Genomic DNA, 14,067 nt, shown 5'->3' with positions numbered 1-14,067 from the left:
AGGAGAAGTGCCTCAGATCGTTCGTGTCACTGGACGTTAGCGCACATGAACTTATCTGCCTCAACCGCCATCGTATTAGTGATCCAAGTGCTCTGTGGTATACATTGGAGCATGCGACCCGAACAAACCTAATGTGTATCATGACAATTAGGCCTGGTTTATGCGAGCAATAACTGTTAACTTATGCCGGAACCGGTAAAGTTTAACTATATGATTTTAATACTTCTGTTTATACGAAATTGCCGAATGCGTATAACCAGAAGTATTGGAATCCTATAGTTAAACTCTACCGGTTCCGGCATAAGTTAACAGTTATTGCCCGCATAAACCAGGCCTTAATGATGAGGCCTGTTCTACAATACAGTCGTAAGCTGTAAGTTGCAAGAAATAGAGCAATCACAGATAAATCACAGAAGAATAATCGATTGTGATTGTGATCAATTTCTTACGACTTACAGCTTACGACTGTATTGTAGAACAAGCCTGGGGTCGATTCTGTATCCATGCAAAGTAGTGAAAATTACAAAAGCGAGCCAATTTACTAGGTGTTGACCAATAAGATCATAGATATTTTAGTGAATTCGCTCACTTTTGTAATTTTCACTACACTGCAGGTTTGTTCGCGTCGCATGCCCCAACATGCTCCTATTCGCTCCAACGCGCTTTTTTTCAATGAAACTTTAATGAAACTTCAAAGCTTTTTCAATAAAAAAAAGTCGCACTTAGTGCGCAGTAATGCAGGCTACCGAATTCGCTGTTAGGGCGCGTTGGGTCGAGTAGAAGCATGTTGGGGCATGCGAACAAACCTTGCGTGATACAGAATCGATCCCCTAGGTTTTGTTTGGTGCTCTTTTGGCTCAGTGGACCTACAAAGCTAGTCCATACGCCATTCTACGTCTTTTTGATGATAGGTTAAGGCCCGGTTTCACAATTGACGGTTAACTCGAATTAACGGAAGCCCAACTTGCTGAACTCGGCGTAACGCATCTTTCTTCCTAAACATGAACTGTGATTGGTTAGCGAAGATTTGACAAAGAAGATTGAACGCGTTAAACCGAGCTCAGCAAGTCGAACTTCGGTTAATTCGAGTTAACCGCGAATTGTGAAACCGGGTCTAAAACCGTGGATTGGGTTCCTGACACCAAGCCACGGAGTTGTATATTTGTTAAATTAACAGATAATAATAAGAAAGTGGTGTAAAACACCGAAAATGTGATATAAAACACCGACAATTGTCCAAAAATATTTACAGCGTAACTACACACTAATCGACCCCCCACTTTTTGCGATCTGCGTTTGCGTTTTATATAGATGGGCCTTTACTCGATTGTAGTTCGCTGTAAAAAGACTACAATGAAATGGCCGCTTTCATGAGTTTTTATGGTTGTATCAGGTATTCACATTCGTCTGACTCTGACTTGTCAATTTCTTGGTACATTGATATGTCAATTACCTGAAAACGTAGAATTTTGAATTTCGATTGTCTGTAGTTGCGTTTCTTTATTTACTTTCGTCAAATTGTTACAAAATTTGTAGTTATACACACACGCATTGTGAAAGTTTTGCGCTATGAAAGAAAACTCTTTTGTATTTTGAACAAAAGTTTTATTTATTTTTGTTTTATAATGCTGCATATTTTGTTTGATTTCTTCCAAATGTAAAGAAACAGATAATTGCAATTGTTGCATTACTGGTAATTAAAACATGTAAAAATAGCACAAACTTATTGCTTAAAGTTAGTTTATAAGAATCTAAAGTTTTATTAAATATCAATTTTGTAACCCAATGCAGATGTTTTCGATTTTTTTCAATTTTTTAAAAATAGCATTTTATTATTTGTTCTGTCTACAGCAGATACATAAAAAAAAAACTTATACAAATGTCTACAATGTCTACACCATCAATGGATGAGCATTTAATGAAGGAAATACGCAAGGTGATACCGAACTTAATAAATACAACAAAATACAAAGGTCAAGATGGTAGAATTGGAATTTTTGGTGGCAGCACAGAATATACAGGAGCACCTTATTTTGCAGCCATGAGTGCACTAAGAACTGGTGCTGATCTTGTTCACATATTCTGTACAAAAGATGCTAGCATTCCTATCAAATCGTTCAGTCCAGAACCAATAGTTCATCCAGTATTGGATCAGTATGATGCGATAAAGCATATAAGACCTTGGCTTGATCGACTGCATGTTATCTTGATTGGACCTGGACTTGGCAGAGATGAAAAGATATTCGAAACTATTATTGAATTAATATCTATCTGCCGTGAGATGAGAAAGCCTCTAATTATTGATGCAGATGCATTATTCTTAGTCTGTCAAAAGCCAGAAATTATTAAAGACTATCCAGGAGTTATTTTGACTCCAAATGCAATAGAGTTCAGTCGTTTGATTAAAGCAGTGCTGGACAAGACAGCATCGCCTGCTTCTTTAGTCAAAACTTCTGATGTCAAGCATGTAGCAGAGGCTCTTGGAAAGACTGTAACAATTTTGCATAAAGGAGCCAAGGATATAATAGTGGATGGCCACAAAGATACCGATATCGTATCATGTGGACTAGCTGGTTCAGGAAGGCGATGCGGTGGTCAGGGAGATCTTTTGGCTGGTTCTCTAAGTGTTTTTTTGTATTATGCTATCTCAGCAAAAACTAATGAGTGCGCTTTGTCTCCTCCAATAATAGCATGCTATGCTGCTGCGAGATTAGTTCGAGAATCCAATGCATCAGCCTTTAAATTAAAACAAAGAGGCATGTTGACATCTGATATGCTAGAACATATTCAGCCAGTTTTTAACCAGATTTTTGAGACACAGTGCAACAAGTAATATAAAAATGTATCATAATCATTGGTTGCAATTATATTTTCATATAATGTCTTTTACATGTAAAAATGTGTTTTATATGTAAACAGATGAAAAATTATAAATATATATATGTATATATACATATATATATTTATAATTATATTATGTATATTTAAATTATATATATTAATTATATATATTTATAATTTTTTATCTGTTTACATATAAAAAACATTTTTACATGTAAAAAACATTTATATAAAAGTATAATTACAACATAAATATATATATTGTAATATACATGTAATTATACAGGCTTATTACATAAATAAATTACATTATCAAAGAAAATTACACAATGTTTCTAAATGTTGTGTTCTAAGAATATCTTTTCTAAAAAAGTATTTTTGTTTTTTTATTATACTGTATCAATAATTGCTATTAAACAGCACTGTATCAGGTTTAAAATCACAACAAAAATTTAAAAATTTTGTTTTTAGTAAAAACTAAGATTATTTAATAAAACTTATAACAATAATTTGAACGGTCATTAAAAGCCGCTGGATGTTCGAAGCGAAATGAATACACAAAGATATGAATACATATATATAGGTATGTATAATATACAGGATGTCTCATAATTACCGTCTCACCGCTCGTAGGCAAGAAGAAGGTCTAAGACGAAAAGTCCTATGTCACTTTGGAAGATTCGCAATAATTAACGAGATATGAATTAATAAAGATCCGCTAATCAGCGTGCATCCAGCGTAAGGACAGCCTAGTCTTTCGCGCGGACGCGCCGTTGCGGTGGAATGGGAGGAGCTGGTAGAATAGCATGTGCACCTATACATAAACAGCATATAAGCTGCGTTCAGGGAGCTCGCTATCCGCGAGAAAGACTAGACTGTCCTTACGCTCCTCTTACGCTGGATGCACGCTGATTAGCGGATCTTTATTCATTCATATCTCGTTAATTATTGTGCATCTTCCAAAGTGGTATAGGACTTTTTGTCTTAGAATAACCCCTTCTTCTTGCCTACAAGCGGTGAAACGGCAATTATGAGACACCCTGTATATATTAATTTCGCAACGAATATTCAATGTAAGGCTCTCAATTACCGTTCACATTATTGTTAAGTTTTAAACTTCTAGAGCCGAATCTCTTAAGTAATTGTAATAAAAATTATGTTTAAAACATGTGTTTTAATAATATATAAAAGAGAGTTTTTATTAAAATGAATGTAGGTTATTTATTAAAAGTCTATTATATTTTGTATATTATATTTTTCTATGACAAATATACACATTTTGTCTTTACCTTATATAAAATAAATCAATGTTCTAATGAGTCAAGATCACATCTGTACTGTGTAAGTTGTCTTAAATATTTATTATAAAATTTATGTATGTGTGGAAAAAGTTATATAGAAAAAACTATTTATATTGTGTGTGTGTGTGTGTAACGCAGTCATAGATGTAGCTTGTACACACACACACACGTATAATATATACACATATTATATATACATATATACACATATTTGAGATCGCTATCAATTTCCAATTCAAGTATGTGTATATACATATACATATATATATATTTTTTTTCTTTTAAGTTTGTTACTAAGTCGTCTATACACTATCGACACAGTTCGGTAGGAAACAAAGTTTATATAAAACCGATCGATTAAAACCATAATCAGCAATTGCTTGAATCAAATGAATTCGAACGCTAGTTAAAGTTTCATCGATTATCTAATGTTACTTTTTACATATTTTTTGCAAAAAATATAATTGAATTAAATACAGTTCATGCTAATCACAGTATTTCCCAACATGATAACAATGTGTACTAATTGTACTCGAAAAAGGATATTACATTATTACATTAAAGAAAAATATCTGAATTAGATGTGTACATTATAGATTTTTTTTATCTTTCTTAGGTTTAATATACGTTTTTGACAATTCTTTATTTATGATTATTTAAATTTGATTTTGTATTATATGTTTGCTGTTTCAATCTATTATTCTCATCTAAAAATCTTAATATGTTTGCTCTATCGTTATAATTGAACCGATGCGTACTGTCTCTTTAAAAAGTCCGAAAGTATTAACTTAAAAAACACACATATGTATATAGATTTATTATTAATCAATAAATAAATTATAATCAAATAAATACTTCTTATATTTATCAAATCTTTTACACCTCAACTGTAATTTAACTCTTAATAAATTTTATATATATATTATCAGTTAATATAAGATTAAAATAATTAAGTTATAATGCATTTCGCTCTATCTGCAATCACATCGACTCAATTATATACTTAAATATTTAACAATAACACATCTTATATTAAATAGTTGAGCAAGTCAAAATAGTTGGGAAATATTGTTCTACAGGTACCAGAAATATTTTACTACATTTATAAGATTCTTAACTCTAATTTACAAAAAACATATCTACAATTATAAGATTAAATATTATGAAGTGTATCGAATTTAAGTGCAAGTATAAAATACAAGAGTACGTTAAAGGCCAAAGCACAAACTTTTGCATAACGCATAATGCATAAGACATAAGAGAATTAACCAATCAAAGCTTTCTAGAACAAGAAGTAGGGATGAAAACGAAAAGCTGGATTGGTTGGTTTTCTTATGTCTTATGCGTTATGCGTTATGCAAAAGTCTGTGTTTCGGCTTTAAGGCATTGGATCTTTTGGCATAAATGTTTTAAATACACTGTGCGTTCATGTAAAACTAACTGCTTCTCAACATATTGAGACAAATTTCTCGTGATCACATCAGCATTTATGCGAGTCATTGTAGTATAGCTAATATCTTACACAGACATAATGTTCATTAGACATCTACTGGACGTCCATAACATGTAGCGTCTAATGAACATCTAATGGAAGTTTGTATAAAATGTTTCGAGTAAAATATATATATATTTATCGAAAACAATCTACATAGCTACGAGTAGAACGTCAACACAGATGTGTGATTTCCCCGTACCAAAATCGTGGGTGGCATATCTTTTGTGAGTGCCTCCAACCAGGCCATGTACAACGGTGCCGAAATTGCACCTTTTCTTGGCATCGGTAAAGACCTGCACATTACAAAATAGCTTTGAAGACCAATAAAATAAAATCTTTTAGATGTAATCTACACGCATAGCAAAGAATATATAATATATAGATGTAATTTCTTATAATAAAATATTTTTTACACATAGAAGTTATGAGAAGAAAATAGAAAATTTGATTAATAGTAAACACAATATATTAAAAATATTTTTTGTTATAAAAATGTATATATAAATGGAAAAAATGTGTAGATACGAGGAATTACAAAGTTTACTAGTTTGTTATACATACATAACTACTAAAGTGGACTGATTTGAGTTCTCCAACAATAATTCTCGCAATCTCAATTGTCGATGCGTTTTATCCCGTAAAGTCTGAAGTTCGCGATCAGTGACATAACAGTTTTCTAAAACAAAATAATAGCTATTAAATATTACTACGAAGTATAACTGTGTTATTATATTTAATAACACAGTTCTGCATTAATGCATATCAGATATATTTTATTACATCAGAAACTGTCTCAATAACGTACCAGAATTCTCAGAAGAACCATTTGTTCGAAAGTTAGATATTAATTTGTCAAAGAAAGTTTGCGTCTCTTGTTTTGGCTCGACGCTGATGTCGTCTACCATCTTCAGACTGGTGTACTTGATTCGAGCTTTGCACATTATCTCTACCATTCTATATGATATTTAATATATATGTAGTAATTTAACTTATAATAATTAATATTAAATAATATATAAAATATAACGTAATATATTTTAGGTTTTTCATGCTTACTCTTTTTCTTGCGCACCAATATCCTGTTTATGATTGGCCAGAGCAAATATCCTCATCTTGCAATGTTCCCAGTTAGACCGTGTGCTGATTATATAAGGGAGGAGAATCGTCAGACCTGCCAAACAACTTTCGCCACTTACAAATGAACCAAAGATTTTAGTGTATTATGAACAATTGAGATAACGCATATCTACAGTAATACTCGATGTATCTCAATTGTTCACTCGCGAGTACATTTTTTTTTATGAATTACCTCCATCGTCGTACAACCACCACACATCGATTGTTCCTTTCTTATGCTTCTGCTGAAAAACTGTCATATTTTCTGGTATGGAAGCCATACCATTGCGTTTGTCGCTAAAATGACGAATAATCAATTATTAATGACAAATATCAAGAACAATTTGATTTAATTTTAGAATCTTTTGCCCGTAAAAAACATTAATTGAAGATATAATTGCAAATATATATTTTTCTTTAAATTTAACTTAAAACTATTTTATCTTTTTGATATTGTTTACTTACAGCAATTTTTCAGCAGCACGTTTTTTTTTCTGTTTCAGGTTCTCTCGAACGTTCCAATGTAGTGAAGAATCTTTGATTACATGTGTCACGGGACACATGTCCGTGGACGAGACAAATGTTGTACCTAAAAAATAATATCAAACTGAAATAAACATCTAACACATTTAATATATTTTTATAGTTTAAAATTTTGTTTATCTTATTTATTATACATAATTGTACACACACACAAACACACACAAAACATACATGTACAATACTTGTAGATTTTATAAAAACATTTTACCTATTGTTGGCACGCTTTGTACTCTGGGAATCTGCGAATTCATGGAGAGATCGCTATCAGCATGCATCAAAGTATTTCCTGCCAAATCATAGCTACTTTGCGCGAGAGGCCCGTGTTCATCATTTTCTCCATTTATATTCGTAATGCCAGAACAGTCCAAACCTTCAGCAATTCTCAGGATTGCTACAGCCAATTTGTGATCGAATGCATTGCTAAAAAAATGTCACATTTGTAATTGATAAGCGTTTGCAAATCTAACTATAAGTCTAAAGTAGATGATCACTTACTGAAGAACGTTGAAATATTCTTGTAAGTCTTTATGATTGCACGTTGACCAATGTGTTTTGTAACCCATAAGAACTACATTGGGGATCAGTTTACCAACGCCGGTAGTTTGCATTAAAGCAGCGGCTCCTCGTTCTAAATTCAAATCCTCTACTATGTGATAAAATGATCTTATCCGTTGTTGATGCAACCAGGAATATCCGTTTTTTAAACGTGCAGAACGTAGCCGATATGGTAATGTCGTCTGAAATTGCACTGTTTTATTTTTTATGTAACTAAGAGCGAAAGCGAGAACAAGAGCAAGAGAGCAAAGCGGAGAGAGAGAAAGAAAAGAAATATAAGCATGAAATGTTAGCGTATAATATAGACTAAAATAATACCGGGTAGATTTCACCAGAAATTAGCAAAGAATTATTCTTTGTGATAAGATTTGCTAAATGTATCAACGCGGGTCTTGCACAAGGCGGTCCCGTAAGTGCGAGAATTTGAGGAGCGTAATTCTTCACGTGTTCATCGATAGAATTTAATCTGAAAATCATAAATTTTTTAGATATATTGCTTAAAAAAATACATTTCTTAAAGATGTTCCTATTAAAATAGAAAATAGATTTTAATTTTTATCTGGATGTATGTGTGTGTGTGTCGAGTTATTTTACTGTAAATACACTTACAAAATAACATTATTTTTTCAATAGTACCTATAGACAATAGTAAGTGCAGTTTTGTAAGTTTGCGCTTGAGTGCTGCTGCCCCAATTTACATCTGGTTTGCGGTATACCACTATAAGATACAGAGCAAAGATAATGACAAAAGTAACGAGGGAAGTCACCCAGTCGATAAGAAACATGATCGTAACGCAAAGGATGAATCCAGTTAAAGATAACCAAGTATTATAATACTGTAAAAAGAAAGAAGAGAAATTGATATGATGTTATAAGTTAGAAAATTTATAAAAACTAACTAAAAAATTATTTTTAAACACTTACTCTAAAACTAGGTCGCCACCCGAGTGGCCGAATCAGTGCTGCGTGAAAAGTGCAGAAGTTGATTAAGGCGTACGATGCTAGATAAAAATTCGAGATCAGCGGAGCAACCGCATTGAGATTACCTAAAAAAAAAATTCAATAATTAAAAACTTACATGATATAACGATAACAAGAAGGTACGCTATATATCCTTTGATTAATTTTTAAATATAACATAGACACTTCACCGATTAAAAGGAATAGAGCCGCGACGGCAAACGTGAGAATATATCCACGATAAGGTTCTCCCGACTTTCCATATCCTTTGCTGAAGAAAATTAGTCCGGGATAGATTCGATCTTGACCCAAAGCTTGAATGAGCCTTGGCACTGATAACAAATTTGTCAGTGCCGTTGACAAAGTAGCAGCAAAACATCCCGCGTAAATTAGCGGACCCCAAAGAGACATCAATTGCATTACCTTAAAATTAAACACATGCATAAAAGAAAAACAGATAAATATAAAAATAACTTTGTAAATAAAATATCAAACTATTATTTTTTCATAACTTTTTAATATAAAACTTTAAGATCATGTAGATTAATTGTTTCATTTGATCGTTTATAAATATCAGTATTCAGTATCTTACCGCATAACTATTGTGTAATCCATAAGTGCAATTAATCCCAGGAACACATTCTACAATAGTATTGTTCACGAAATCACCTGCATCTCTGGTAGCCGCAGCGCCAGCAAAAAAGACAAAAGTCACATAACTAAACATTGAGATCAGCAGAGCCAGGAGTGTTCCAAACGGTATACTGCTCGCCGGATCCTTCAGATCGCCAGATATATTTGCACCTGCTTGAATTCCAGTGACTGATGGGAAGAAGATGGCAAATACCGAGAAGAAAGTTTGATTGTTGTTCTCGGAGTAGCGGTAGTCTGGTCCAAAGTTGTTCTTAAATACTTCCGCTAAAAATAATAATATTTATGAAAATAAATGTTATACTATACTAAATCAATAAATGGTTATTAATTACTTTAATTAGAGTGTCACTTTGTCAAGGTTGTATATCGCAGTATTATTATCATACTTACCCGAAAATCCTGCAAAACCTTTCGCTTTTTGTTCGTCACTTTGTGGTCCTACAATGGTTCCGATCAGAAAGTCAAAAATCGCACTCACGATAACAGCTATAAGGAAGTTTTGTGCCTAATCAAAATTAATAGAAAAATCAATCATCTTGGATTTTGATTATGAAAATAAATTAAAAAAGTATAATGTATATAACGGATAAATGCAATTCGATATATGTACATTAAGTTTTCTTAAAAATTAAAAAGAGATTTAATACCTTTGATTCCCATTCCATGCCAATTGCACAGATAAAAATCATAACAATAAGTGCTATTATACCGATGATTCTAACGTCATTCACGCTATTATCTATAATCTTCAAATCGTATGTTTTCAGTAGATCGTTCAGGGAATCGCAGAAACCGATAGTATTCATGGAAGCTGCCACAGCATTTGCGAATGCAAACACAATGCCGACCGATGCGCCAAACTCCGGTCCAAGAGAACGAGATATAATAAAGTATATTCCACCTGTAAATTGAACATTTTTTATTGTTGATCTTCATATCGTATATAAAATATAAATATAGCTGGAGTAATAATTTTGTTAAAAATTCATAAGTCATCAAATGTATTAAATAAATAAATCTCCAATCTTTAAGATTGCTAATTTGTTATGTTCAATCGATTTAAAAACTATTCATCAAAAAATCTTTATCATATCGTATGTTTAAAGATCTTCTAAGATATATTCTCTCAAATGGAACTTTTTATCTCTGATCTACGCCAATATCATTTCGTATGACGCGCAATCTTGCGAACAAAACAAAGAATATGTAACAAAATTGAAGGGGTGAATAATAATCATCCATTTGTCCGCCTATCGAGATTGTCGACAAGACAAATCGCCTCGATTTTTCAAATTGAATAAATATTGAGAACTTCATTTCCCTCCGTTTAAGAAAAACGTGCGGTCGTCTAACGACGGCCGTATATTGGACGATAAAGCAGTAGCGCGCGATGCCACTCCTTCAGAAAAAAAAAAGAATTACAGAATGCGTTGCCGTAACACACCTCCCTTTACTTCCCCATTAGTGCTAATTGCGCTGAGGCTAAGCGTCGTAATGACGCATACAATCGCCGATATTCCGATAATGATGATGCTTTGCAGAATGCCAGCCTGAGCGACAACCCACGAAAGCCGCAGAAAAAGCATAACGCCCCATATATTCAGCAGGCACGGTATGAGGACGCCCTGGATCCATCCTAATTTTATTCCGACGTGACCCTGTTGACCGCCGACGCTCCCGACCTGTCCGGCCTCGACAGCGTTGGCCTCCTGAAACAGTGTTTATTTAGAGGCGAAATTCTACACGTGCGTATGTACGTTGCGCAGTTTGATGTCGGTCAAAATGCGATGCCACTCAATATTATACATCTTGTTAAAATTTACTAACCACGAGAAACGCAGTTTGAAAAAATTAGATCAAACGCGTCTATAAATCATATAAAGTAGATATTTCATCTGTATATGTATATGTGATGCAAACTAAGCATCCTAAAAAAATTTTCTAATTGAAGTTAATTCAAATTATGTGTATTAATTATTCATTTACACGTTTTAAATAAAAAAAAAAAAAAAATATCTTGCACAAATATGTAGCCGATTTGGTTTACACAACCGAATTAATCTTCGCTAATTTGTAAGTATTTTTTTTTAATTTTTAGAGTTCTTATTTTTATGCAGAATGCAAACGTAATGCAAACGTTATCAACAATAATTTAAAGAGAATTTTAATAAAATATATGACAAAGCAATAAAATATGACGAATAAATGTTTGTTCAAAAATCACATATATATTGATATTAATTTAACAAAAAATATTTAACTTAACATTTAACTTTATATTTCAAAAGTAAAATACACAATTAAAAGATTTTCTTAATTACGTATACAAGAACTCTATTCATCAATTCTATGAGTTCTCCTAGTCTCGTCAGACGGTTGTTTACTCCTGTGTAAACGTAATAAGCTAGTTTCCTCTTGTTATCTCTGCACCTTCGATCGTTTCTTTGAAATAGAGTATAAGAATCACATTCTAGCACTCTTTTAACACTCAAGAAAGTTTCAAAAAATAGTTGCATTCTCTGCTTATATGTATATATATTTTTTTTCAGATTATTACTTATGCCACACATAATTTTCAAACTTTTAACACTTCTGTAAATTTTAACGCGTAAGTTAAATAAAATATTATTTGAAAATCTGATGAAAATTTGATCATAGACTGTAAGATGTAAATGTCTTTTAATGTAGATGTTTGCACAAAAGTAGTTTATATATAATAGTAGTTTATATATAATATTGCATATTAATATAGAGATAATTGTCAGTAAAAATACTCGTGTTAAACGCGTGAAGCAAAATTCTGAATACGTCCTTCGAGCCAATCAAAATCGATGAATATTCAAGTGTACTCAACCGATAAGCTTTGTGTCGTTGTAGCCTATTTTATAATGAAAGTTTTTGAAATATATCTCTGTATCTAGTAAAATAAAAATAATAATTAAAATTTTCTATAAAAAATGCATTATTTATTTATCAAGTGGTGAAATGGTGATTCGACTGTTGCTATTTTTATTAACGTTTATATTGATACAAATTCATATTTGATACATTTATAAAAACAAAAGAAAAACAACATATCGGCTATCAAAAATATTATTGCAAATGTGTACCAAAAAAATATTATAACAAAAGGAATGCAAGTAAAATAGAATAAAGAATTTAAAGTGAATGAAATTTCTTACTTTTATGAGATTTCCCTCATGCAAAGTGCTTAGAGATGGTCTTTTCGCTCGACGACTTAATCTGTGAAAGAAATTGCTGTGACAAATAATGTCGTAAAAATGGACGAAACAAATTCATCAAATTTATCAAATTAAATCTTTTCTGGATAAAAATCATATTAATGATGTTTTAATATTTGGAACCACTGTACGCAAAAGAGCTAATAGTTTCTCAATATTGTGATTTAAATAAACACAATATATTGAAAAAAGTAAAAGAGAAAAACATATATATATATATATTAAAATTTGAACTAATAATTGAAATATAATATATTTTATATTAAAATTGGCGCCAAGAAGAGTTTCTTATTTTAAGAGAAAAATCCTCTAAATAGTAATATTGATAAGAATATATACTGATTAGAACATAAAAAGCCTTTATAGAGAAAAACATATATATATATATATTAAAATTTGAACTAATAATTGAAATATAATATATTTTATATTAAAATTGTAAGACATTCAAACACAATAGAAAACCGAGAAAAAAAAGCATTTTGTATTTAGAAATATACCTATAATGATCCAATCTCGGACCTACGTCCCACAGACCGCTCACGTTTAGCGTCATCGTGTTTCTCTTATTATTTTGCTGAAACTGTCCAATTATTTCGTCTTCTGATGTTTTGTTCTCTCTCTGAAACCGACTCTCCATCCCGCTATATCTAAAATATACAATTTTATAAGCAATATTTTGATCACTTTCGAGTTGTCCTTGCGAATTATGCAAGTCGTTTTTGTTCATTTGCTTAAACAGTTAAGTAATAAAGTAACACACATGCACACACACAAAACAATAAGTAGTTAAGGTGATAACAGTTGTGGAGTGACAAAACATTGAACTGACGTAACAACGCTTGCAAAACAGAGTAAATACGTAAAAAAAAGTTTATATTCTAGTATAGTTTTATTTATATGTATATTATGTTCTAGAGATTTTATAGTGATAATACTTATAGTGATAATATTTAAATGCATAACATATGTAAAACATTGGAAAAATTTACCTCTACAATTTTAGAAAGTATGACGTGTTTCAATAGCGCGCGGTCTAAGAGTCTATTGAGTGATAACTAGAAGGACAATTAAGGCAACACATTGACGTTTTTTGGAAAAAATACTGAGGACATTTCTTCGACTAATAAATCAAAAGAATCGGATATGTAAAACTATGTCTATTACAAATTTAATTAATGACGCTATTAGTAATTCCTAAATTCTTCTAGTTTCTACGTGATGTCACTTAAGTCGGTCAGTCAATAAACACATAAGGTAAAATATATATTACTGTGTATGTATATATATTAATATATATTACTGTGAATAATATGTTATAATATGTAATATATTATAACATATTATAAATATTTTTCAA

The 14,067-nt window shown here is 31.6% G+C and overlaps 2 protein-coding genes across 8 annotated transcripts in view; one reads left to right on the top strand and one right to left on the bottom strand.

The window, feature by feature from the left end:
- The first annotated feature begins 995 nt into the window (after nt 1-995).
- On the top strand, nt 996-7,339 carry LOC109854690 (ATP-dependent (S)-NAD(P)H-hydrate dehydratase). Of its 6 annotated transcripts, XM_020428096.1 has the most exons (3): nt 996-1,432; nt 1,852-2,615; nt 7,257-7,339. In XM_020428096.1, the coding sequence occupies exons 1-3, from the start codon at nt 1,359-1,361 to the stop codon at nt 7,292-7,294; spliced, it is 876 nt and encodes a 291-aa protein (XP_020283685.1). In that variant the 5' UTR covers nt 996-1,358; the 3' UTR covers nt 7,295-7,339. The 6 variants fall into 6 exon arrangements, with proteins under 6 accessions (XP_020283685.1, XP_020283655.1, XP_020283645.1 ...); XM_020428066.1 differs by lacking the exon at nt 7,257-7,339 and having other exon boundaries at nt 996-1,393; nt 1,855-2,898; XM_020428056.1 differs by lacking the exon at nt 7,257-7,339 and having other exon boundaries at nt 996-1,393; nt 1,852-2,898.
- The window catches only part of LOC109854681 (bumetanide-sensitive sodium-(potassium)-chloride cotransporter), a 13,296-nt gene continuing 3,651 nt past the window's right edge, over nt 4,423-14,067 (bottom strand). For both annotated transcript variants that reach the window (XM_020428025.1, XM_020428034.1), the window contains exons 2-19: nt 13,208-13,357; nt 12,648-12,708; nt 10,910-11,174; nt 10,113-10,366; nt 9,856-9,970; nt 9,404-9,729; nt 9,003-9,234; nt 8,776-8,897; nt 8,488-8,687; nt 8,170-8,317; nt 7,792-8,033; nt 7,505-7,716; nt 7,219-7,342; nt 6,947-7,050; nt 6,694-6,808; nt 6,443-6,591; nt 6,199-6,313; nt 4,423-5,930 (exon numbers count right to left, since the gene is read on the bottom strand). In XM_020428025.1, coding sequence (XP_020283614.1) covers nt 5,795-5,930; nt 6,199-6,313; nt 6,443-6,591; nt 6,694-6,808; nt 6,947-7,050; nt 7,219-7,342; nt 7,505-7,716; nt 7,792-8,033; nt 8,170-8,317; nt 8,488-8,687; nt 8,776-8,897; nt 9,003-9,234; nt 9,404-9,729; nt 9,856-9,970; nt 10,113-10,366; nt 10,910-11,174; nt 12,648-12,708; nt 13,208-13,357 — 3,070 coding nt within the window. In that variant the 3' untranslated portion in view covers nt 4,423-5,794. The remainder of the gene's footprint in view (nt 5,931-6,198; nt 6,314-6,442; nt 6,592-6,693; nt 6,809-6,946; nt 7,051-7,218; nt 7,343-7,504; nt 7,717-7,791; nt 8,034-8,169; nt 8,318-8,487; nt 8,688-8,775; nt 8,898-9,002; nt 9,235-9,403; nt 9,730-9,855; nt 9,971-10,112; nt 10,367-10,909; nt 11,175-12,647; nt 12,709-13,207; nt 13,358-14,067) is intronic.

Source organism: Pseudomyrmex gracilis, unplaced genomic scaffold, assembly GCF_002006095.1.
Source record: "Pseudomyrmex gracilis isolate BER0280 unplaced genomic scaffold, ASM200609v1 scaffold_3, whole genome shotgun sequence".
In the NCBI taxonomy this organism is placed as follows: Eukaryota; Metazoa; Arthropoda; class Insecta; order Hymenoptera; family Formicidae; genus Pseudomyrmex; species Pseudomyrmex gracilis.
This window is presented reverse-complemented; position numbering and strand designations above follow the sequence as displayed.